This window comes from Calypte anna, chromosome 12 (genome assembly GCF_003957555.1).
Source record: "Calypte anna isolate BGI_N300 chromosome 12, bCalAnn1_v1.p, whole genome shotgun sequence".
Lineage (NCBI taxonomy): Eukaryota > Metazoa > Chordata > Aves > Apodiformes > Trochilidae > Calypte > Calypte anna.
This window is the reverse complement of record NC_044258.1, coordinates 16,931,745-16,954,892: the sequence shown is the minus strand read 5'-3', so window position 1 is coordinate 16,954,892 and position 23,148 is coordinate 16,931,745. Positions and strand designations below refer to the sequence as shown.

Below are 23,148 nucleotides of genomic sequence, written 5' to 3'. Positions count from 1 at the left end.
TTGATTAGGAACTATTCATACCCTTGCTTTGGAGGGGATTATTTTAGGCACACAAGAATTGAATGGTTGGTGCAAGAATTCACTATGGGACAGCCAGGATTCAAGCAGTATACCCTCCAATGGACAGCTGACATTGGTAGATTTCCCTGTCTTTCTGGTGTCATCAGGAAAAGGAAACTTCAAGCAATTCCTGTTTAATTCAGGTGCAGCACAATTGCAAACTATTGCTCTATGCTCTTGTTATCTTACTATCAGGCCTTAAATTTCCTGCCCTAAACTAATGTTCAGTGGTGTTCTGGGCAAGCTAGACATTAACTAAGACCTGTCTCATGCTGTGGCAGGTGAAAAAACCAAAACAAAACAAACCTCTTTAAGTAAGCTTCTTGAAACCACTTAGAAAGAGGTTAGCAGAGATACAACCTTAAGCATTCTCATTTTTTTTTTATGCAAAGATGTAAACAAATCCTGCTTCTCCAGAGAATCAGGGCTTAAAAAAAATGCAAGGAAAAAGACATATGTTTGGTTAGGGTTTTGGGGGGTTTGTTTTAGTGATTCTCAAAGGTAACATAAAGCTTGGCTTAAACATATTTGTAGAAGGGACAGGCACACTTGTCCCCACGCCATGAGGAGTTTTGTTGCTGTCCTCTTGAGAATCCAGCTATGCTTGAGCCTGGAAATAGGACCATGCCCCCCCTCTCTTGTCTTAAAATTATTTCCAGTTCATATTTTCCTCATTTTATAAGCAACTCTTACAAGCACAACTTCAGATTTACAAGGCAGGCTCGTATTTTTCACAGCTTGCATCCAGATCTAAATTTCCCAAAACCATTACAGAACATTATTTCTTTGAGTTACCCCTCATCAATACAACCACCCACCATCCAGTGGGATCACAAGCTTCCAGTCATTTAGGTAAGACCCATGCCTGCCCCAAGAAGCTACAGAGAAATCCATAACACAGCAAACATCATGAAGTCTCCTGCTTTACTATAATTACTGATATTAAGATACTCACATACCCTAATGGTGAAACACACTGCAAAGCCCTAATATATCTGAAAGTGTAGGAAGCTTTGCTATGCTGGTACAGAAAAAGATAGGTGAGCTAAACTTAAAAGCCCAACCATTCTCTGAAACCATGGTTCACAAAACCAGTCTGCATGTATTACAGCTGTTATCTTTAACCAACAGCATCTTCATGTGTACCATTGGTAGGAATGAGATATGATGAAGCACACAGCCATGAGGTCTGTATTCAGGTTCATTACCAGGGTTTTTCTCAGCTGCAATTATTTTAATGAAGATTTTGCCTAATGAAGATTTTCACGATTTGACATAGGAAGCAGATACAACACCTGATAGACTACACCCTGAAGCCAAACATTCCCATCAGCTTTAATGGGCACCGGGGTGATCCCTTATGGATCAATGCAGAGACATTTCACTGATCAAGCAAGCAAAGACAACTCAGACATGAGCCACCAAAAAAAAAAAGTCAATAAAACCCATAATGGTTACTCACTCAGAAGCTCAGAGGTGAACACTGTGTGAGTCAGGATCCTTGGGTAGTTTCTGGGTGATCCAAGTTGTGTTGACTATATGAGAATGGTGTCTCCTAGGGGAAAAAAATCCATATCACTGGGAGGCCAGAGGACACTGGATGCTTAAGGGGAAGAGGCATCTCCCAGTTTCTATTAAAAGTTATTTTTTCCATGTTTGTAAAGCCCATTAGGGAGTTAAGTTTCCAGCTCTCGTTGGCTGACTTTACCCTTCCCTGTGATAACTACACAGGGTTGAGCAGTTTACCAGACACTGGTGCCTGGTAGGATAATAAATCCACCTTGCCAGTTGAGGAGCTTTTCCTGCTTAGTGAAGCCTTCCTCTCTCATTCTTTTTTTCCAGAACTGGACAACCCCATCCTACAACCCCTTGGAGACTCAGGTAAGTCCCCCACCCTCTCAGCTCCTTCTCCCCACACTACATGGTACCACATCTTTGCAGCTACTGAAGAGGCCTTTTCATACAACAAAATCAGTTCAATTAATCTGATTCCGTGAGAGATGTGAACAATGTTTTTTGCCTTAATACTGACTCACCACTTGTTTCAGACCATGTTTAAAATGAGATTCTTATTTGTACTAATGGCTTGAAGAAGCACATCATGGCTTATTGAAAATAACAGAACAAGGATAGGAATGCTGAGCAGGGGTCTAAGCCCACAGGCTTTTGAGTATCAAGATAACAATCTCTTAACCTCACAACTATTTCCTTATGAAAATTGAAAAACAAACCAAAAAAAAGTCATCCTGTGAGCCACACAAAACCTACTTCTCTCAATTTGCAGGATCTCAGAGGATTATTCTAGGAGCAGGCAACCCCCCAACTAACACTCAACTCAACCGCCTACCAAGAACAGGATGTTTCTTTCTTCCTCTTACCTTTATTTATCTCCTGAAGAAGTAGGAAGTCCCACTGCCTCCTCCCTTCCCAGCTGAGGATGGTTTCCTGAATGAGGGTTCTCAGACCAATCAAAAGCCTTTAGGAGGGGGAGATGAACCAATTTATCTGTTTCACAGACACAGCAGAAGTGGATAACTCTTATCTGCTCTCATTACTTCATAGAGTCCCAGGATGATTTGGATTGGAGGGGATCTTAAGGATCATTTCCTTTAATATAGATCATCTGGTGGGAAGGGACACTTCCTACTAGACCAGGTTCCTGAAAACTTCATCCAACCTGGCCTTGAACACTTCCAGGGATGGAGCAGCTACAGTTTCCCTGCACAACCTGGGTCAGTGTCTTAAAGCAAAGAGTTTCTTCTTAATATCCAGAGTAAATCCACCCTCCTTTATCTTGAAACTGCTTCCACTCATCCCATCACTACATACCCTGGGAAAAACGTCCCTCTCCAGCTTCCCTTTCTTCTGATTATGACCTTTAGTTGGAGAGTCCCAGCTGGAGCCAACCAGAGAAACATCTCTAATTTTGGCAGTGGCCTTCAGCAGCTCTCACCAGGACCATCAGTTGGCCCAGTAACAATGACCTGGCTCTGTTAGAGACCACAACATCTCAGAAAGTTAACAAAGCCCCCGTGAGGAGCATTCTCAATGGGGCACCCAAGGTTCAGTTGTTGCAAGAGAAAAACCTGCACCCAACACCTCTGTCTTTATTTGCATTGCAAACACCCATGGTGCCAACTTTCTCTGCTACTTAGAGACCCCTGTTGGGGCTTTAGCAGGCAAGGTCAGGACAACATCACTCTGCTCTGATAAAGCATGAGGTGGTAAATCATTCTGTGCAATGCAGAAGTCATTCAGATGGTACTTTTGGCATTCCCCCTCCCCTCTTTTGTTCTGTCAGTCTGAAGAGAACAGCTCGTGTGATGTAATTTCGAATGGAGCTTTTTTAAAGCTTTCACTCAGGAAAAGCTTCAGGAGCTCTGGGGGTATAGCTTAGCTCCGAGAAATAGAAAGAAAGCAAGTTTGCATTGACAGCTTGATCCCAGAGAGAGGTGGCTGCCTGCTTGTCTAACAGGTCCTCTGGGTCTGGATGAGGCAGAGACAGAGGAGCAGTCATATTAAGTGAACGTGTGCTGCCAATGTTAAAGGAACAATTACCATTATTCTGCATAGTTCACTGTTTGCTACTGCTATTTCCTTCAATAAAACCTCTTTTCACTTGCCAATTGGAGCTTGTCATGTAACAATATTTCTTATGCACAATACACATACTAAAATGCCCCTGTGTTTTTAATACATTTATAGTTTTTAACAATAGTGGTACAGTGACAGAAAAAAAAAAAAAATTGTGCTTGCTTGGAATACAGAATAGATTGGAAAAAAAGAACAAGCCAGAGGCTCTGAAGGATTAATGGAGGTTAGGTTTTGCCTAATCTCAGTGTTCAAACCGTGGCACCTCTTCCATTGCATTGACACTCACTTCTTTTGCTCAGGGCCTGGGCTGTGACTTCCTTCCTTGGAAGAGTTTCTGCACCTGAGCCTTGAGCAAAAGCTTCAGTGAGAGTTTCAACATGAGGAAGTGTTGAGGAGACAGCTGAGCTCTCACCCACCCCATGCCTGGGCAGTCCTAAAGGGATGGATGAGACGTCCCTCTCTGGGGGCTTTGGTGAGCTTGGAGCACTGAAACCCACCCAGCCAACACCTTGAGCCTTCTTGATCCTTCCTAGAGGGGTGGGAGCCATGCAGACATCCCCTCTTGCAACCAAAAACCTCTGGTGTTCACTGCTCATGGGGGACAACAACAAAACTCCTTGGGAGTGTTGTTCCTTGCAAAGCAGGATGAATGCCCAGGGCTGGGGAGAAGCTGGCATTTCCCCCAGGCTGTAGGAGCTCTGCAGCTTTCCTCTGAATGATCATACAATGAAAACATTGTGCTAGGACTGCACTTAACCAACATTACAAAGCCAGGTGGAAATGACCACAGTCAAGGCACCAGAGTGAGAAGAAATTACAAGTTTGCACTCGTGAGCAGGCTGAACCTAATATTTCATGCACCCAAAATGAACAAGCAGCTGTTTGGAAACCTTTGTAGCACAGTCATGAAGGAAACTTTCCTCAGCCATACGATTCTTGTTTTCCAAGAGCACTGTTTTGCTTTGCATGAGTTATTATGCACAGGAAAAGACATCTTGTGTGTTCCTGGACTCTCCTACACTACCCAGGAATAGTGATAGACTGTGAGTTTAAACACATCCTTCCACTGCACAGTGAGGGAAGTGTTTGTAGTCTCGTGAGCAGAACAGTCACCACGTTTGCCTTTGCCAGAGCCAGCAACACTGCACTGTCCTCTAAGTACTTACAAGAGAATTAAGAAAGAGTGGATGTCATTTGTGTGCCTCCAGAATAGATGTTCCGCATCTTTGGTGCCTACCAGGCAAAAGGTATGTTGTGAAAAGATACACACATCCTCTGCTTCAGATATTGCTCATTGTTTACAACTCTTTCTGAGGAAAAGAGCAAACCTTCCATAAGAAGGCTGCCATATTTTGGAGCCTGATCTGGGGAGCTCCCTGGAAGTCTTTCCATTGACATATGCTGACACTGGATCAGGCCCTTACAGAGCTACATACATGGTTTCCCAGCAAGGTCCAACAAAGGCTGCTCATCAGCTCCAGAGGAGCTCCTGAGAAAGTAGCAAGATTAAAAATGTTTGCCATAATGGACAAGTCCAGCTCCCAGTTGTGTCCAGCATGGCATGAAGATAAGAGAAGAAAAAAAAAATTGTTAGGAAAGTCTGTAGAAGACATAAGACTCTCACAGATTGCCACTCATCCTTGCATTCAAATCAAAGAAAAGCTTTTATAACTTATTAGAAGACTTGGGGTTTTGTAGTCATATATTCTCCCATTCCAATTTACCATGAATAGAGCTTTAAGGACCATCCATGACAAATGCTGCATCTTCTGTGATTTGCAGCTCTCTGATGGTGTTTAAAGAGTCTGGATATATTTTCAGAATATATGTGGTTTTGATAGTGCTTCCCCTCACCAAATCAAAATGCTGACAGCCTCAGAGCTCCTGTGACATTAATGCTGTGACCATAACCATGTGTAATACCTGCTTTGCAAAGAAGCTCTTGGCTCATGCATTTGGTGATATTCAGAAAGTGGAACAGCTGACAAAGAAGCCAGAACATGAAAGGAAAGCACTGTGCTGTCTTTTCATTGGAAAGTTCTCAAATTCTGCCTGGAGATCCCACTGATATTTTCACTTTCCAATAGATAGTGCTTACCAAAAATAAAACTGAGAATTTGAAGAGCTTTCCAAATATAATCATAGTTTTACATGGGGAAAAAAAATTATTTTTTGCAATCAACTCAGTATTTTATGGTTTACATTACCTATGAATTTCCCAGACTAAATAGAGTGAACAATTACATAAAAGTGTCTGTGAAAGACCCACCTTTAATTACTGTGCCAGAGTATTAAATAAATCCCTGTCCACTTCTGGCTTGGAGCAAACCTTCTGGTTTGGATTTTGTTTCTGAAGCTTGATCACACTGGCAAACAGTCTTAAGCTCATGATGGGGTGGGTAATTAACCATGAGAAGAAGGAAGGAAGGCAAAATTAGTGCTGCAATATTTTTTCTTTAATTTTAAAACAAGAGAATCAATTCAGACAATGCATCAAGATCTCCAGCAGTGAGGAATCAAGAAAACTGGAGCATTTTGAGTTGTCCCTGCAATACAGCAGGTGGCTGCCTGTTAGGAGCAGGATGGAGCTGCCCCAGGTCCATCTGTGGGTGTCCCTGCAGCCCCCTCAGCAGAGTGGCTGGAGGGGACAAAGTGCATGGAACAGGGCACCTCAAATCCCTGCAGCCCAAGAGGGGGACAAGGATTTGCCCTGTGGTGGGTGGGTGATGTACTCACATTAATTTAAATATCCAGAAGCTTGGGGAGATAAGAAAGGGCTGTGTGTTTTAAGTTCAGGTTCTATTTAAGACTTGCTCTGAGTTTGTTTAATGATCCCTTTTAGAGAAATGTCAGGAGAGTGCAGCCTTAAAACAGAAAGAAAGAAACAAAAGAATACAGAAAGAAGACTTTTTTCCTTTACAAAAGCTTTTTAAGGCTTCACGTGTTAGAGCAGCCATGCCATCTACAAGATCCAACACATCCAACCTGGGGCTTAAATCCAGCTTCAGAATTAGCCACTTCTTCTCAGAGATTCCCAGAGAGGACAATAGTTTTCAAGAGCTGCTGGAGTAACAACAGGGTTCCAGGATGCCCTGGTCATAAGCTGGAGGAAATTGATTAAAACCAGACAAAAATCAAACCAAACAACTTACCTATCAGTAAGCAGTATATGAAATGTTATGAGATCCTGCTGCTCCTCAGTTACTACAATGGATTTATTTCATGGAGGCTGTTTCATACAGTCACAAAAGCCAAGACATAAATACAGACCTAAAGGAAAACTTAGTGGGGAAAAGAACAGTGGCTGAGGGAGAACTTGGAAGATCCAATTTATAAACAAAACCCTGGGAGTTCCTGCATCTCCTGGAGGATGCTCAGCCCATGGCCCATGGGGTCAGTCAGCCTGCTGACCAGGTTATGTTTCTGCTGCACTTAACACCTGAAACCTAAACTGTGAAGTTTCTGTGCAAATACAGTGATTTATTTTGGTGCTGCTCAGCCAAGGCTTCCTGGGGACCTGGCACCTGACATGGAGCACTGGGGAGTGCAGCTCCCTGGGCAGTCACCTGTAAACCACCCATGGAACAGTCCCCAGCAGCACCTGTGAATTTTGCCGTTGTGTTTCTTAAGAGCACGGGTTGTGCCCTGTGTCTGATGCATCAGGGACTTTTGAATTAGCACATGAAACCCTTTTCATAAAGTGTTTGTTCCCCCCTCTTGCAAAGTTCGTTGCAAGCCTCGAGTGAACATAAAATTCACACAGATCCTTTCAATTCTTTTTAAGGCATCCTTAAATCCTTCTCTTTTTTTTTTTTTCTTTTTTTTTTTTTTTTTTTTTGTCCCCTGCTGTACATCTTACTTTTTATAGTTAAAAGTAATTTTAAAGCAAAAAAAAAAAAAAAAAAAAAAAAGAACATAAACAATATACACTGACTCTTGACACTCCACTGCTTTTTTAAACTAGAATAATAAAAATTTGCAAATGAACAAAGGAGTGGGAGGAAGATATCTGATTTACAATGTTTTTGAGATAAAGAACACTATAAAAAAAGATCAATGTGAATAATAAAGCATTGTTAACTGAGTCATGACATTTCTATTCTCAGTGAAGATTTGAACAGTAGAGCTCTGCAAATGAGCACCTTGTGCCATTTTCAAAGTGGGAGGAAGACATATAATTATAATTTTTAAAGTGAAGAGAATTTTTAAAAAATCTCTGTGAAAAAGTTTATTGAAAAACATATCGACATATCAATATGACATAAATTACTTTAATTTTATTAAACTATCAGAGGGGGGGGGGAGAACCTCTTTTTGAAGACTGGCTGCAGAAAGCATTCCTTGCAAAGAATTTTCTTTATTAAAAACTCTTTTGCTAAGATGAAACAGCACTGAATGTCAGCACTACCGTATATTTATTCTGTAACTCTTCCAACAGCTGAGATCTATAAAAGAAACATATTTTCAAAACAGTTTTAACCTCCATTGTCTTGATCATTCGTAGGAACATTTTTCATGTCACCTCTTGAAAGCCCTCGCAGAAATCTTTTATTCAGTCAAAATTAATGAAACCATTTTCTTAAACAGCCTTAAAAAAAAAAAAAAAAAAAAAGCTTAAAACATGCATTTTCTTTGACATACATTTTCTGCCATTTCACTTATTTCTGGGATGAGAGCAAAATTCCATATTCATGCTATCAAATCTGCAGAGAAAAGTGAGCTGGAGAGGGAAGGAAACGAACCTCACTCTTGCTGTGTGTGCAATTTGAATCCACAGTGAAAACAGCGTTGATGGGATTACTCCAATGGAGTCATTTAGTGCTTTGGCATTCCTAAAGTTAGAGCCCAGCTGTGAAATCAGAGTTGGGGCCAAACTTTGCTGTTAGGTGAGTGCACATGGCTCCCATTTTCTTCAAAGGGAATGACACACATGGACAATATTTAACTTTCACCTCTTCCATTCTGCGGCTCGCAGAGCCAGAGCCGATGGACTGTGAGCTGGCAATTTAAAAGAATTAAAAATATAATCAAGATTTTCCAGGACTTACTAATGATTTGGGCTGTATAATTCAATCCACCTCAAAATTTAGATGCTCAGCACATTCTGAAAATCAAGCCATCTCAAATGTCTTACTTGAAGCAGGTAAAAATCATAAATCACTATGAGTATATTGGCCATTGGATCCTAATAAACAGGGCGTAGGATACCTCTTCAAAATAATTAGCTCCAATTTCTGAGTCGGCTGGGATCCTTGAAAGAGTTACTACAACCCAACCCACTTTGGGTAATGCTTTTGTACACATTTCTCCATTGCCATTACTCTTACAGGACTTGAACACAGGGCAGCAGCCCTTGAGAAAATCTGGGATCTGGTTCTGCAGATCCCCTGGGATGGACTGGGCTTCTGGGATGGCCCACAAGGCATAAGTACCACAGAGAGGAAAAAGGATGCATCCCAAAATGTTGCTGCCCTGTGGTGTAAGCAGATCTTCATTTCAACTCAAGGTCAAGTGGAAAACTTTCCTACCAGCCTTACTGACTCTCCTCTTCGCTTTCCCCCGACTCCATCTGTTCCTCACCCATCTCCTTCGTTCCGCACTCGCCTCCCTCTTCTTCCTGTGTCCATCTGTTCCCTCCTTCCTCAACACAAGTTGGAGAAAGGAAGTAAATTCAGTCATTCACTGAACAGATTTCAGGATGAACCCCCTCCCTCTCCAAGTTCTAACTTCATTCATCATGGGGAAAAATTATAATGAACAGAAATGTTGAAGGTGAAAATTTATTAGGGATTGTGTTGCTTTCCTATATCAAAAGCATATAAACATTGGCTTCATTCATTTTTCTTAATATATGGTATAATTAGTGAGAAATATTAGTGGAAGTGCTTTCTATGCAGTTCATCAACACATGCCTGTCAGAGTTTAGGATCTGGGCCAAAATTTTTTGCCAGTCCTTTGATAGATTTATAATAACTCTATAGAAGGCTTTACAGTCACCTGGGTCACTGATTCATGAAACTAAAACATAGGCAAAGAGGTCAAAATTTCACTATTGATAAAATATCCCCTCCCAGGACGGCACCATTAGCTTTGTTACTGCAACAGCAAAATAAAGCAAACCCAAAGCTCCTGTGACTTACCAGTCCATCATCATAAATCAGAGGAGAAGCACTTGCGCAAGTTCGTGATGTCACATGAAGCCCAAAATATATTTATAGCCCTGTGTAACATTTCCTGTTTCCTTACAGCAAAAATAAACCTTCTCTACATCCCCTTTATCTTTATGCCTGAGCTCAGCAAAATGCAATGGGCACAAAACCCTCTAGCTTCTCCTACATGGATGAGAGCTTTTCCCATGGAGTTTGCTCCCTCTGCTGCACTCGCTGCAGGGACAGTCCCAGACCTTCTCCTGCTTTGCCTCTCTGACCCTGGCAGAGAGAAGGAAGGAAGACTGAAGCCTTATAAATCCTGCATGTGGAGAGGACAACCTGGAAAGCACAGCAGAGGGAGAGGAGCTCAGCAGCCATCTAGGAACTTAACCTTTCCACCACAAGGACCTTGGGCACCTTCTCCAGGAAGAGAGCTAACCCATGGAGGTTGGGATTTGGGCTTCAGTTTCCTCTCTCCTCCTTTGCTGATGGTTTGGGAGCCTCATCTAAGGTTTCTGGAGTGTTTGGGCAAAGATGGTGCCTCAAATTTCATTGCAGATGTCACAGATTTAAAGCTTTCTGTTCCTACCTGAAAGAGGAACTTCTGTGTTTGGCAGTGATTCTCTTCTCCTCTTCTCAGCTGAAACTTCATCCCTTGGCAAGTTGCTTCATTTCCAGAAAAGAGGCAGAGGGTAACAGAAACAGTCCCATGTCACTTCCCCCTGTAAGGAAACTCATCTACCTCTGTTCGCCCCCAAAGCAACAATGAACCCCCTGAAGTCAATGACTATCACCAAGTGGCTAAAGGTGATATATATACCAAACCACATCTACATAGAGTGTCCCCCTGAAATGTTGTTTTGTTCTTCCACCAAGCCAGCCTTACCAGGTCCTTGCCTTTCTCAGTGTTCCCCAGGCTGATTCTGAGCAGTGAGGACCATCCAGGTAAGCTGCTGGCCCTGTGTCACACCCTGGCATCCCTTCCCATCTCTGCTGGCAAAAAAAGTTATGCCCTTTAGACTGGCAAGAATCAGTGTTTTGTTTTTATCATTTTACTTTTTCTTTATTGAAACACAGACATCAAAACCTGAGCTTTGGGTTTCATCTTACTAAGAGTCTTTTCAAACCAAGTGAGTTGAGTCCAAGCATTTATATTTACAAGTTATCATCCAACAGATCTGATGTAGCTCTGCCTGCTTCATCTCAGGACTGAATGGACATGGCACAGAGCTTTTTTGGTGATGAGCAGGTGATATATTAAATAGACAGGTAATGACAGTGCTGCATGGGATAACAAATGGCCAGGAGATCAGCCAGGCATTCCTTTGGTTCTTTTGCTGCACTGATACAAAAAGATGCTTCATGGTGAAATTAAGAAAATTAAACATCTTTAGCTGCTGAAGTTTTCCACACAATTCATCATTAACCCTTGGGACTCCCCACCACAGGGGTGTGAGGCAAAGGGCCAGGAAATGTCACCAGTGAGGAAAACCCCAAGGCTCCCTTGTTCCTTGCTTGTAAGATGCTTATGAGCCCTAAGTAGGGTGATAGATCAGTTCTCCTCCTCTGTCAGGGTTAATTCCCCCTCACTATTGCCTCAAGGAGCTCTTTGGCTTTACCCACACTGTTGAGGTCCCCATCAGAGCAACACATCCCCCCCCTGCCCCTTGCCAAAATCAGGGACCTCATATGCCAGGATTTAAAAGCTAATTTCAAAAGCAAACTCCAACCTCCTATCCTGCAAGACCCTGATTTGTGCCTAAGGCAGTGAAAAGAAATAGAGGTCAGGGTGACCTACCGAGGATGCTGCTCTTGGTATCACTGCTCCTTTCTGTTAATCTGGGGCTGGCATCAGAGAAAGGGAGTGAATTACTTGGTGCTTTCATGGATTCAGTGTATTCAGCTGCCTGAATCACCCACCTTAAAAAAAAAAAAAATATGTTTCATGTGAATATTGAGACTATCTATAATGCAAACTTGGGTGAACCATCCCAGCCTTCTGCAACAGCCAAGCCAAGTCCCAGCTTCCCTGGATGAGAAAGTTGCTACTTCATGGTACTATTTAAAAGTGGCACATTGTGGGGGTTTTACCTCGAGCTGCCTCTGCCTAACAGTCTAACACTGAATAATCTGAGATTTCTTCAGCATGATAAACTTACATTTTTTCCCTTTTAAATCACTTCAGTGGATGGCTTCTACACGTTAAAAGCACAAAGATTTGTGGATATCTCAAGCTGAACAGAGGCTCTTAAAGTATAGTAACAAAGTTTGACCTTCTGCCCATCTTTAACTGTAACTTCTTTTTTTTAAGTTGCCACTTAACAATAAACATAAATAACATTGGTTGTACATAACATATTTTTAAAACCTGCTTGGTTCCACTTATATTTTCCAACCTGCTACTGTTTCATGCAGCAACAAATTAGAGGAAAAAAAGAAAGTGCTAACCACTTTTTTTTTTTTGTGCTGGTCTAGCATAATCTTTATTCCTCTTCCTTTAGCCACTCTGTGCAAACATTAAATTGATAAAAGACATAATGTAGATGGACCCAGAACTGAACTGGAGGTAATTGCATAAAAATGAAATGGAGACCTATAATTGTACACTGCTTTAGCCTCTATCACACTGTTTTCTGGAAGCAAGGATCTCACTTGTCATAGCAAGTTCCTTGTTACAGTGATTGCAGGAAGACTTGATCTAGCTGTACAAGTGTAACATTACTTAAGGGGAGCTTTTCAAACTAAGAGTCTGACACTGAAATGCACTGTATTTTCACAGATGTAATAAGCTTTAACAAACAGAAGAGTCCTTGAATGACAGCTTTTGTTACCCTTTTGTTTGATGGTGCTGTATTGAAAAATTCAGGCTATGTCTATGCCTTTCTATTTCTAGTTTTGATTTCTCTTCAACAGCACTTCAAGAATAAAAATTGTCTCGAGGCATGAATAGTAAAAACTGGGGGAGATGGTAAATGTTAGTCTGGCATTTACTGATTACTTCCATCTGATTATTTTTTTTTTTTTTGCAGTTTTGTTTGTTGAATGCTTAAATGCCTCCTGTGGGCCACTGGTTTTTTTTACAGAACTCAATAGATGTTCTGCAATTTCAAATATATCTGGTTTAGGCTTTTTTGGGCCTATTTTGAAAGTGGAAAATTACAGAAAATGTCATTCTTCCCCAGGGTCTTTCAATCCGATCCATGTGTATTCAGTTTCTCAGCCTGGGTGGAGCTCTCAGTCTGGACAAACAAGATCCATTTGTCAGATGGTCACCTGAATAACAGGTTGGGGGGTATGTGGTTTTTAGACTTCCAAACCAATTTCTGTCCAACAAACCAAATGCATCAGAGCAATATTGCTTCCTCCAGAGCTCTGCTCCTTTTCCTGGAGACACTATGTTACCCAAAGAAAGTGCAGGAAAAATTCTGGTATGCCACTGATTTATAAACACTGGAAACCAGTGGTTACTCTACATGTAAGTCCATCCAAAATGCATGAAATTTCACATTTGGAACCCAAAAGGCTGGTCAAGAAATCTGAGAGGGGGGGAAAAAACCCTGAATTGACTCAGTTTCAGGGGAAAACCATCAACAGATGATCAGAGATGGGCAATACCAGACATGCTTTTCCCAGGATGCTGCTTTCCCACAACCATGTGTGCAGCCTGGCAGCAAGCACTGCTGTGCTTTGCACTGCTGGTTCGCACCTGGAGGAACCACTGTCCCTCCTGCCCTTCCCAAGTCCCACCTTGGCTTTCCTTCATCATAAAATTAAAAAGAAAAAATATATTTATGGGTTTCTAAGACTCCTCTCTGTGCCAGTGTTCTCTTACTGCCTCCTTCACTCCACTTCTCTCTATTCCACTGGTGGTCACTCCCTGCCTAAGGCCAACCTGTAAACTCTCCAGGACAGGGAAAATCCACACTTGCTTCATTACAGACTTTGTCGTTACTACAAGTTCAAAATCAAGCCAAAACCTCTGCCAACACATGTTTTTAAAGCAGTGATTTAAAGTTCAAATAAAAATGATAGCTTAGAATTGCTTCTTAACCTCTCCCAAGGTCTTACTCTGCTCAGCTCCATGCAGCTTTTCTGCTTCTATGTATTTCAACACATGAAAATGACATAAAATTGCATGAACTCTGCACGGAAAAATTTAAAGAAATTGCTCACTCATTCTGTAAGTAAATAGGATCATGGAAACCATAGATGAATTGGTTTGGAAGGGACTTGTAGAATTTACCTTGCCTGGCCTTTGCCTCAAGCCAGGGAAACTGCAGTCAGAGCAGGATGCTGGAGGCTCTGCCCAGCTGAGTCCTCCACATTTCCACAGCCTCACCAGCTTTACACCAGGGCATGAAAAGTTTGTTCCTAATGCAATCCCAAATGCCTTTGCTGCAGCTCATGACAGTGGCCTCTTGTCCTTTTTCTATGTGCTGTGCTGGGAGGAGTTTGGGTCAGAATTCTTCATTAAATAGAGGACAGCATCCAGCATCATTCTTTGCCTTCTCTTCTCCAGGCTAACCAAGCCTTGCTCCCCCAGTATCTCATACATCAGATGCCCCAGGCCCCTCACCACCTTGATGTCCTCCCTTGGACCTGCTCCACATACCAATTAAACCTCCAATCTTTGCTTCCCCCTACTTTGAGCCTGATAGTCCCAGTTTGGTTTTTTTTACCTACATTGCAATCCAGCCACCACATTCCCATTTGCTCCTTCTGGTTGCAAGGATACTACAGGACACAGCTTAAGTCTCATCAAGGCTTTGTTATCTACCAACCTTTTCCTGATATTGTTTTAATCAATGTCAAAGGTACCCAAAAAACAGGAGATATGCAGGGTCTCTCTTCTGGCTTCTTGCAGCAGAGAGCAGACTCACTACTTCAGAGCACTCACAGTTCCTCCTGGAAAGTAACTTTTGCAAAACTGAGGTGTTTGTAAAGATTGATTTTCTGTATCTAGCTCAAGAGCAAGCATATCACAAGATTTAGGTAAGATAAAAAGTGAAGCTGTGCTTGATGTGAGGTGCAGGAGTTAATCAGCTGTAGATAAGAACTGATGAGGTTTTGTCATCCCAGCCACAGAGGGAATGACTGTTTCTTGGTCTCCTGATCACTTCAGAGAGTAATTGAAATTGAATATCAACCCATGTTTATCTGCACCTGAGAAGTTCTTCAAGAATAAATTGAGCTCAGAACTCTTCTTAACCTTTCCCCTAGTTTGGGCTTAAAATTAAGCTCTCCCTCTGGTTTTTTCTGATGCCTCTCTGGCATGCTGACAGCATCTGAAGCATCCTGTCTTCTAGTTGACTTCCAGGCCAAGAGCACAAGTGTGGATGAAGTCAGGAAATAATGAATCTGGATGTTAAACAGAGACCATCTGGCTTCCTTAGCTATGAGATTATGAGCCATGGTGAGCTGGCACATCTGCATCTAGGTGCCACCTACATGCACGTTGTTGGCTGTAAATTTAAGGAAACAGAGATGCTGTTGAAAAATAGTAAGATTGTTGTTTTGCCTTCTTTTGAATCACAAATTAAAGCTAGGATTTCACACTCAAGATAGAGATTAACTGAGGCAATAGCTCTGTGCTTTCCCCTAAGATGATCCCACACAGTAGAGGTGAATTCTTAGCTCCTATGTCTACTGGGTTTAAAAGAAAAACTTTAGAATGCAAATTCCCAAATACTTACTCTATGCAAAAACTTCACTTACATAAAGACACTGAAATCATGAAATAAGTGGGTTTAGGCTTGGAAGTAAACAACTGCAGGCTTGGAAATTCTACATATGTTATTCTTTCAGATCTCTGTCTTAGTATCATAAACAAGTCTCTTTTCTTTCTTCTTTCCTAATCCCACCAGATAACCAGCTTACAAATGAAAAACATACAGATGAAAAGCCTATGAAAGGTATTGTTATGAGTTCTGTTGCCGACTTCAGCATCACAGGCACTTCATCAAAGGGTACCAAAAATGAGAAGAAATTGTCAGATGCAAGCACATCATCCATTGCTTCCCTGGAGAAATGCAGAGAATTCACTTACATTGAAGATGATGCATCAGTACACCAGAGAGACAGCGATGGTATGTTTTGTAAAACTGCTCATATTTAAGCTGATCTCCACATTATGCCTGTTGCAAGGGCACTCTGTGTGTCTAACTTGAAATAAATCACAGAATCACAGAGTCACTGAGGCTGGAAAGGATCTCTGAGATCACCAAGTCCAGCCTGTGACCTAACACCACCACATTGGTTCTATCACAGCACCAAGTACCACATCCAGGCTCTCCTTAAACACCTCCAGAGGTGGTGACTCCAACACTTTCCTGGGCACGTTCAAGAATAAAGCTAAAAGCAGCCTGAAGTTGCCCTGCAGACATTTTGATAGAGAAGAACTTGTGTAATATCATCTTTCAGTGTCAGTGGTACTAAAGATGCTGCATTAGATGGTGCAGTTTTTGTATGGCCCATTGCATCCAGCCCTTCCATCCTGCTGTCCCATCACCAAACCCTCCCTCTGGTGCCTGCCCTGCAAAACTCACCTGGGTCAGGACCAGAACTCTCTTCATACTGATATTTCTGATGCCTGGGTCAGGTGGATACACATAGAGAGGATTTCTACTTAGTTCAGGATGCTCTGAATTCTGAAAAAAAAAAAAAAAAAAAAAAAGCCTATTTGAAAACAAAGTTCTAGGAAAAGTAGTTACAAAACCAAAATTGCAGCAGAAGACAAATAGTTCAAGTGCATTTCCACAAATGAACACTGCTAAAACATAACTTGCCCAGGGGATAATAATCAGAGCTGTCTTACCTTTTCTGAAAAGGAGATGATTTTATTGTGTAAAAGCAGAAAATGAAGAACTGAATACCTGCAATATTGTTGTAAGTTTCAGAGGCAACAGTAAAACCAAGGGCTAAGGAATAAAATGGGTTGTGAATACTCATGACAGGCCAAGGATCATGAATTCTGCTGATCTAAATAATATAACATGATTTTAGTTGCCTTATGCTGAGAACCAGCTACTCCTGGTTATTCCACTGGATGTGAAAAAAGTGCTTCTGTGAAGTATTTTGGAAAACTTTGCTCTCTGTGCCTTTTCCAGTAATGGATTAGTGTGCTATACTCAATGGGGATATATCCAGCTGGGATCTATCACACATCATTTAACAGTTCCTGAATTAACAACTTCTAAATACAGATCAACACAATAAACCACAAAAAAACCCCAACCAGACCCAGCTCTCCAGCAACCATTACTAACTCCAGTGATCCTGTAATAAAAGTAATGGCACTGATACATCTATTAGCATGTATTTAATTTCAATGAAGGATCTGAAGCAATTATTTCATTTAAGGGAATTGTCCTCTAGCCCAGACACTCCCTATTTTCTGAGTTTGCTGACTATCTGATCAGGCCCCTTAACCATTACTGGCACACAGGTGTGGAACATGTGATGCAAATAACAGATTTCATACTCCTTAAAAAAGCTAAAAGTGAAGGAAATTAACAAAAAAACCCAATCTGTGCTCAATTAATAATGTTAAGGGCTGGCTGGAAGCCAACTAAACCCAAGGAAGCCAGATTTGTGGTTGTCACTGCATACTCTGCTCACTCTACTCTGACAAGTTACTGCTAATTCCACACACGAGGCCAAATCCTGTTTCTTGTACATGGAGAATCTCTGAAAGCAGAGCAATCTCTGAGGAAATCAGTGGTTATTTTTGTCCCCTGTGCTCAGGGAGGAGAAAAGCTCAAGCTTGGGTCTCACCAGGGGTGACCATCGCATCCTCAGCAAGCTTTGGACCAGGTTCATTCAGAGCATCATCTGTGTGAGCAGAGGGTGTGCCAGCAGCCACTGACAAGAGCAGGAAAATTTAGAGATGAAGCAGACTAGCAAAATGATTAGAAGTTTCTTCTTTTGTGGTAATTAATCTACTAATGCAGAGAATGAGAGCTGAGGTCGTTGTTCTCACGGAGATAAATGCAGCAACGCCGCTTCGCAACCAGCGGGGAAAAGGGGAGAAAAGAAGAGATTGCATCTTTTTTTGTGTAGTTTGTGGCTAATTTATTTTCAAATATATAAATGAATGCATATGAATGGATGTTTAATTGCTAATATCTATTATTTATATACATTACCCCACTTAAAACGGGACAAAAAAGCCTCACACATGCAGATTTTTCGAAATGTGTTACATCCATTATCACAGTTCATGGTGTGTGCTCTGATGGGAATTTAAAAGCATCTTTACTGCACATCACAGTCTCTGTGCTGAAACATTACTTTATTATTAAAATCTTGTGCTTTTTGTGTGCTCTCTTTCCTGGATGAAGCCCTAAGAACTATCTATTCTCTCCAGATTACATAAGCACCATTATGGTTAACACATGCAGGAGAAAAACTGTTATTAGAGAACAGATCTTTGGAGAGAGGGGAAAAAAAAAATAAAATGGAAAGATCCTTAATTGAGATATAATTTTGAATTTCATCTCTCGTATCTATGTATAGGAAGGGAATTTCATAAACATAAGACATCTAAAAAGAATAGTCTTAATTACACCATGGACTACTGGATAAAATGATTACATTTTCTACACTGTAAATTTCATACAATTAAATGCAGTGGTGTCACCTTCTAAAATGTTTCAATTTTATAATTATTTCAGTTCATTTAGTTAGAAAAAAATATAAGCATGAATTTACTCAGTATCACCAAAATCCAGTCATTCTTATTCTCCAGAACTGACTTAGAAGTTAGTTGTGCTTGTCTGAACTCAAATAGATCTTGACATATTTAAATAAGTATTAAAAATGATAACATTGATGATGATATGCTACTGAGAAAGAAGTTCAATCATATGCTATTTATTCTTGCTACCTGCTTTAACTGCCTTTTGTTAAATAAAGAAGCTGGGATGATTTTTTTTTTTAATTTTGTTTTTCATCAAGAAAGCTTTCTGAAAAAAAAAAAAGGAAAAGAAAAAAAAAAAAGAAAAAGAAAATGAAAAAAAAAAGCATAATTCTGGAAACATCCTGGCAGTGAACTTTATGTTACGTGAGATAGAAAATGCCACAACAGAACCAATGCAGTTGAATGAGTTCACAGTTAGTCATCCTAGGGCAAGAAATGTGGTTAGAACCATATGTTTTCCTGAAAGAACCAATGAAAAGGCATTCATGTTGTTGAAGGCATTTTTCCTCTCCAAAAACAAGGAGGGGAAAAAAAAAAATTAAAAATGGAAAGGTCTGGGTCTTTGCACTCCAACTGGATTCACACCCTCAGGATCCGACACCTGCTCCAAGCCTGGGGGCAGCCCCCCCAGATGCTCTGCTTTGAACCATGGGGAGGGAATTAGTTGAATTCTGAGGGCAACAAACACATTTTCAGGAATATTCAGTGCTCCTGAGACACATCTCCTAGCTGATACTGTTTTCCAAACTTTTCTTTCTGATCAAAAAATAAAAAGTATGTGAATGAAAAGATGACAAAACTGATTTGGGGCGAAGTGGAAGGACCCTGGGGTGAGAACTGATCAGCCCTGTTCTCCAGACTTGCCTCTCCTCCCTCTCTCTGATTAAGCTATCAAGCTGTCCTTAAACATTTTTACTGAAGCTGAATACTTTTAGAAATAAAACTATAAGCAGGTAATGAATCTCTACTCTTTTTTTGTGTGTTTTTAAATTTGGTCTTTTTTGTAAGATCATCTCAGGCTGTATCTGGCTGCCACTTTGACCTCACAATCTATCTCAAGCTTCCAGAATGGCCACAAAGAAAAGCAAGAGCTAGACCTGGAGAGCCTGGGGATCTCACCCATTCTCTGCAGAAGCTTTGAGTATTTGCACACTGACTTTCAGCAAGGATTTCGACTGTAGTAGACTTACAGCCCAGAAAGGAATCATTTAAATAACGAGTCTGTTCTGAACTTTTTGTATGTCAGCAAAAATGTCCCCAAAATGTTTAATTTGGTTGGTAGGGGTTTTTTTTTGTTTTGTTTTTTTTTGTTGATTTTTTTCCTTCCTAGAAATAGCAGGAGCAACCAGATGGTTTTTATCTTTAATCACGAATTCTTGTGAAAAAGAAGATAAATTCCAGTGTCTTGTGGCTTGGTCAGGTAGCACATGTGGCACCACAAAGCAGCAGCACTTCCAAACTCCTCAAGACTGCAAACCTCCCTGCAGAGCATCCCTACTGCCTGAGGTTCACTCCTGTCCTGAAATTCATAGCCCAAACTCCTTAAGACTATAGAATCATAGAATTATTTAGGCCAGAAAAGACCTTTAAGATCATCAAGGCCAACCATAAAGTCAGTTCAGAGCACTTGTTCCTCTGAGCCTCGTGTATTTTCATACACGCTGCTGCTTTTGTTTTCTCCAGAACAAAAAAACATCGAAAAGAAATCCTTTAAGTTGACTTCAGGGAAGTAGTTATCACCACTGTATTTTTAGCCTACCCTGTGTGCTGCCTTGCATCTCATTTCTGTGTAGTCACCCTCCCCTGAGCCTGGGTAACCCAGCAGGTCCTTTCTCTTATATCTCGCTGCTTTTCCTTTCTCTTAGATGAATGCGCAACACTTATCCTGGCCTGCTTGTTCTGCCAATTTTGGGACTTTCTTATAATGCTGCCTGATACCTGTGAACATTGGCTGATAGATACCTGTTGTCCATCCAATAGATACTACCAGACCTCCGACGAAGAGCACGGCAACAACGACTGCAACTGCGACTGCGACGTTGATTGCAGCCTCTTTGAGTCCTGCCATGAGACTGGGGAATGCCTGGAACTTGCCATGGAGATTTCTGAAGTCTGCTATCGTTAGGAAAATAAAAAGGACAAAATTCTTCAAAACTGACTGCAAGTGAACGGACAAAGTTCTATTTTTTTTTGTTCTTTTCTCTTTTTAAAAGATAATAATAATAATAATAATAATAATTACCAGAGTGTTTGCCAACCAGGACTATGTGCATCGTGCTGCTCTCAACTGGAGGTCTGTGAATCTGTACCATTCTGGCTGTATGATTTCACCAATTACTGAAACCAATAAAGGGGAAAAAAAGGATCTTTTCCTTTGCCATAGATGACAACAGAATCCGTAAGTGCCAAGTGTGCTTGATGCTTTGCCCACTGTCAATCCAAGGCTTTTCTAAACCTCTAATTGCTTCAAACATGGATTTCCCCATTCATAAACACAGGACAAATTAGGACATTATTTTAGGACTGATCTATATATTAGTTCATCTTCCTAATGGATTCATACCTAAACATGTATTACACATTGTTGGTTATAATTAATAATGTATGCTATAGCATCATTTTATAATTAAAAATTTATTTATTCAATCTCTTAAAACACATTTATATGCTCAGTTTAGGCAGAAAAGAAAATTAAATGAATTAGAAACCATGCTAGTGGTAATTACAGCAAATGCCTCTAAAAATCTCCAGTCAATTTTGTCGAGGAAGCATTTTAACAGGGAAGTGCAATTCAACAGTGTATTAATGTGCGTGCCTATGGTTAGGTAATAACAGGTTATGCCTATTGTTCATTAGTTATAGGAAAGGGCTCCTTAAGTGTAATTAGCCTAAATGGGAATTGACTGCACACTTCCAGAGGAGAATTACCCCATGGACAGCCAGTAACTCCTTTGCCTTGGAGATTTTCTGCGAGCAGCAGAATGCTGCCACCTACTCCAGTGGAAACAGGCACGGCCACCTGGGCACAGAAGATGATAAAATGGCAGTGTCTATCCTGGCTCTGCCTTCAAAACTCCCTCCATCTCTTTTCTGATAGCAGGTCTGATTCATAAAAAGGAAACACAGAGTGCACATTACACTTATATCAGCAAAAGGCTCTAAATTCAGCTGCCCAGGGGTGCAGAACACACGTACTAAGCACAGAGGAAAATACAGAGCTGCTTGCTAACATAAGATATAGACTAATAACAAAGACAATGTTTGCTTTCTATAGGCACTAAAACATTCCCCCAAAACCCAAATACCATTTTTGGTATTAAATCTCCCAATACTGAGGCTCAGAACTGAAGTCTCAATGTGCCATACTGGGCCACGGAGGCTTAAATCCTTCCTCTCTCCCCCATAAGTTGTCCTCAACAAAATGGCAAGTGGGCATGTATGAGTAAAGACACTGATCTGAAGCATTTAAGAGACAGGAAAGGAGGAAACTTGCCTCATGTACCAACAGAGATGCACATTGGCAATCCTTGCTCTTGATGCTGTCGTCCAAAATGGGACCTTTCATGTGCAATGGCTGGAAGGAGCCCAGGAGAGGAAAGCAGAGGGTGGCATGCTCCAAAATGCTGCCAGCAAAGGACCCAGAGATGGGGAACTTGTCTTGCAAGCCAGGATGTCTTGTTCCAGCTCTGAGCCTGCAAGGAATACACACTGAACATATTGGGATCACCCATGGCAAATGAGGGCTCCATGAATCAGCCTGGGAGCTGAATTAAGGATTACAGGCATAAATGTGTGGGTTTTTTTCAACTATTTTCCTAGGAAAGATTCACAAGAGCATTTACAACATTTTTCATGTTGTAATCCATAAATTGGCAAACTGAGGTCACGTCTAGCCTAGGGCATGGCTAAGGTCAAAGCCAGAATTAGAATGGTCACAGCCATGGCTAGACAGGATGTCCCAACAATAGGAATCAAATCACACTGTGGGTTGTATTGAGAGCTGTTGTTGTTGTAAATGGTGGTGTTTCAAACACTGCATCCATAATCTCCTTGCCCAAAGCACACAATGGCACAGTGCTGGGCTTCCTGTTTCAGGAAGCTGATATTTACAGGTCTTCTGCATGAGCAATGCAAATGCTTGAAAATCTTGGTATTTTGTACAAGGCAGGAGAAGCAGCCACTTCTGATAACTTTGTTTTCTGGCATAAAAGTGTTGATTGCAACACTGTGTTTTTGTGACCCACAGGAACTCTTTAATCCATTGATACCAGAGAAAAGCAGGCAGACTTTTCAGACTATTCCAGAAACTGGGTTTCTCCTTTGGAGAGCCATCCTATTCCCACACTGAACTGCCTTCCTAGTCCAGAGAAACATCCATTTATCATCTCTGAACATGGGTAGACATTCCAGAGAGGCAGAACTATTCGGAACAATTCAAGGCTGTCTCTGTGGTTTTTATTTACTGGGAAGGAAGGTCTGAGTGCTCGAGTAGGAGGCGTTTGGGTGGATGGCTGTTCTCAACATGTTGGACTCAGCTGTGCTCCCGGGGAGATGTCAGCTCCACAGTGTGTGAAAGCAGAACAACAAATAGAAGTTCCCATTTTGCAACCGGGAACATCGCTCCTGCTCGCCGCCTCTCCCCAGCCC

At 41.3% G+C, this 23,148-nt stretch overlaps 1 protein-coding gene across 1 annotated transcript in view; it reads left to right on the top strand.

The window, feature by feature from the left end:
* Positions 1-20,626, top strand: part of MDFIC2 (MyoD family inhibitor domain containing 2) — a 43,116-nt gene extending 22,490 nt beyond the window's left edge. Inside the window, exons 2-5 of the mRNA XM_030458553.1 lie at positions 1,903-1,941; positions 10,680-10,748; positions 15,668-15,889; positions 20,367-20,626. Coding sequence (XP_030314413.1) covers positions 1,903-1,941; positions 10,680-10,748; positions 15,668-15,889; positions 20,367-20,626 — 590 coding nt within the window. The remainder of the gene's footprint in view (positions 1-1,902; positions 1,942-10,679; positions 10,749-15,667; positions 15,890-20,366) is intronic.
* The last annotated feature ends 2,522 nt before the right edge of the window (positions 20,627-23,148 follow it).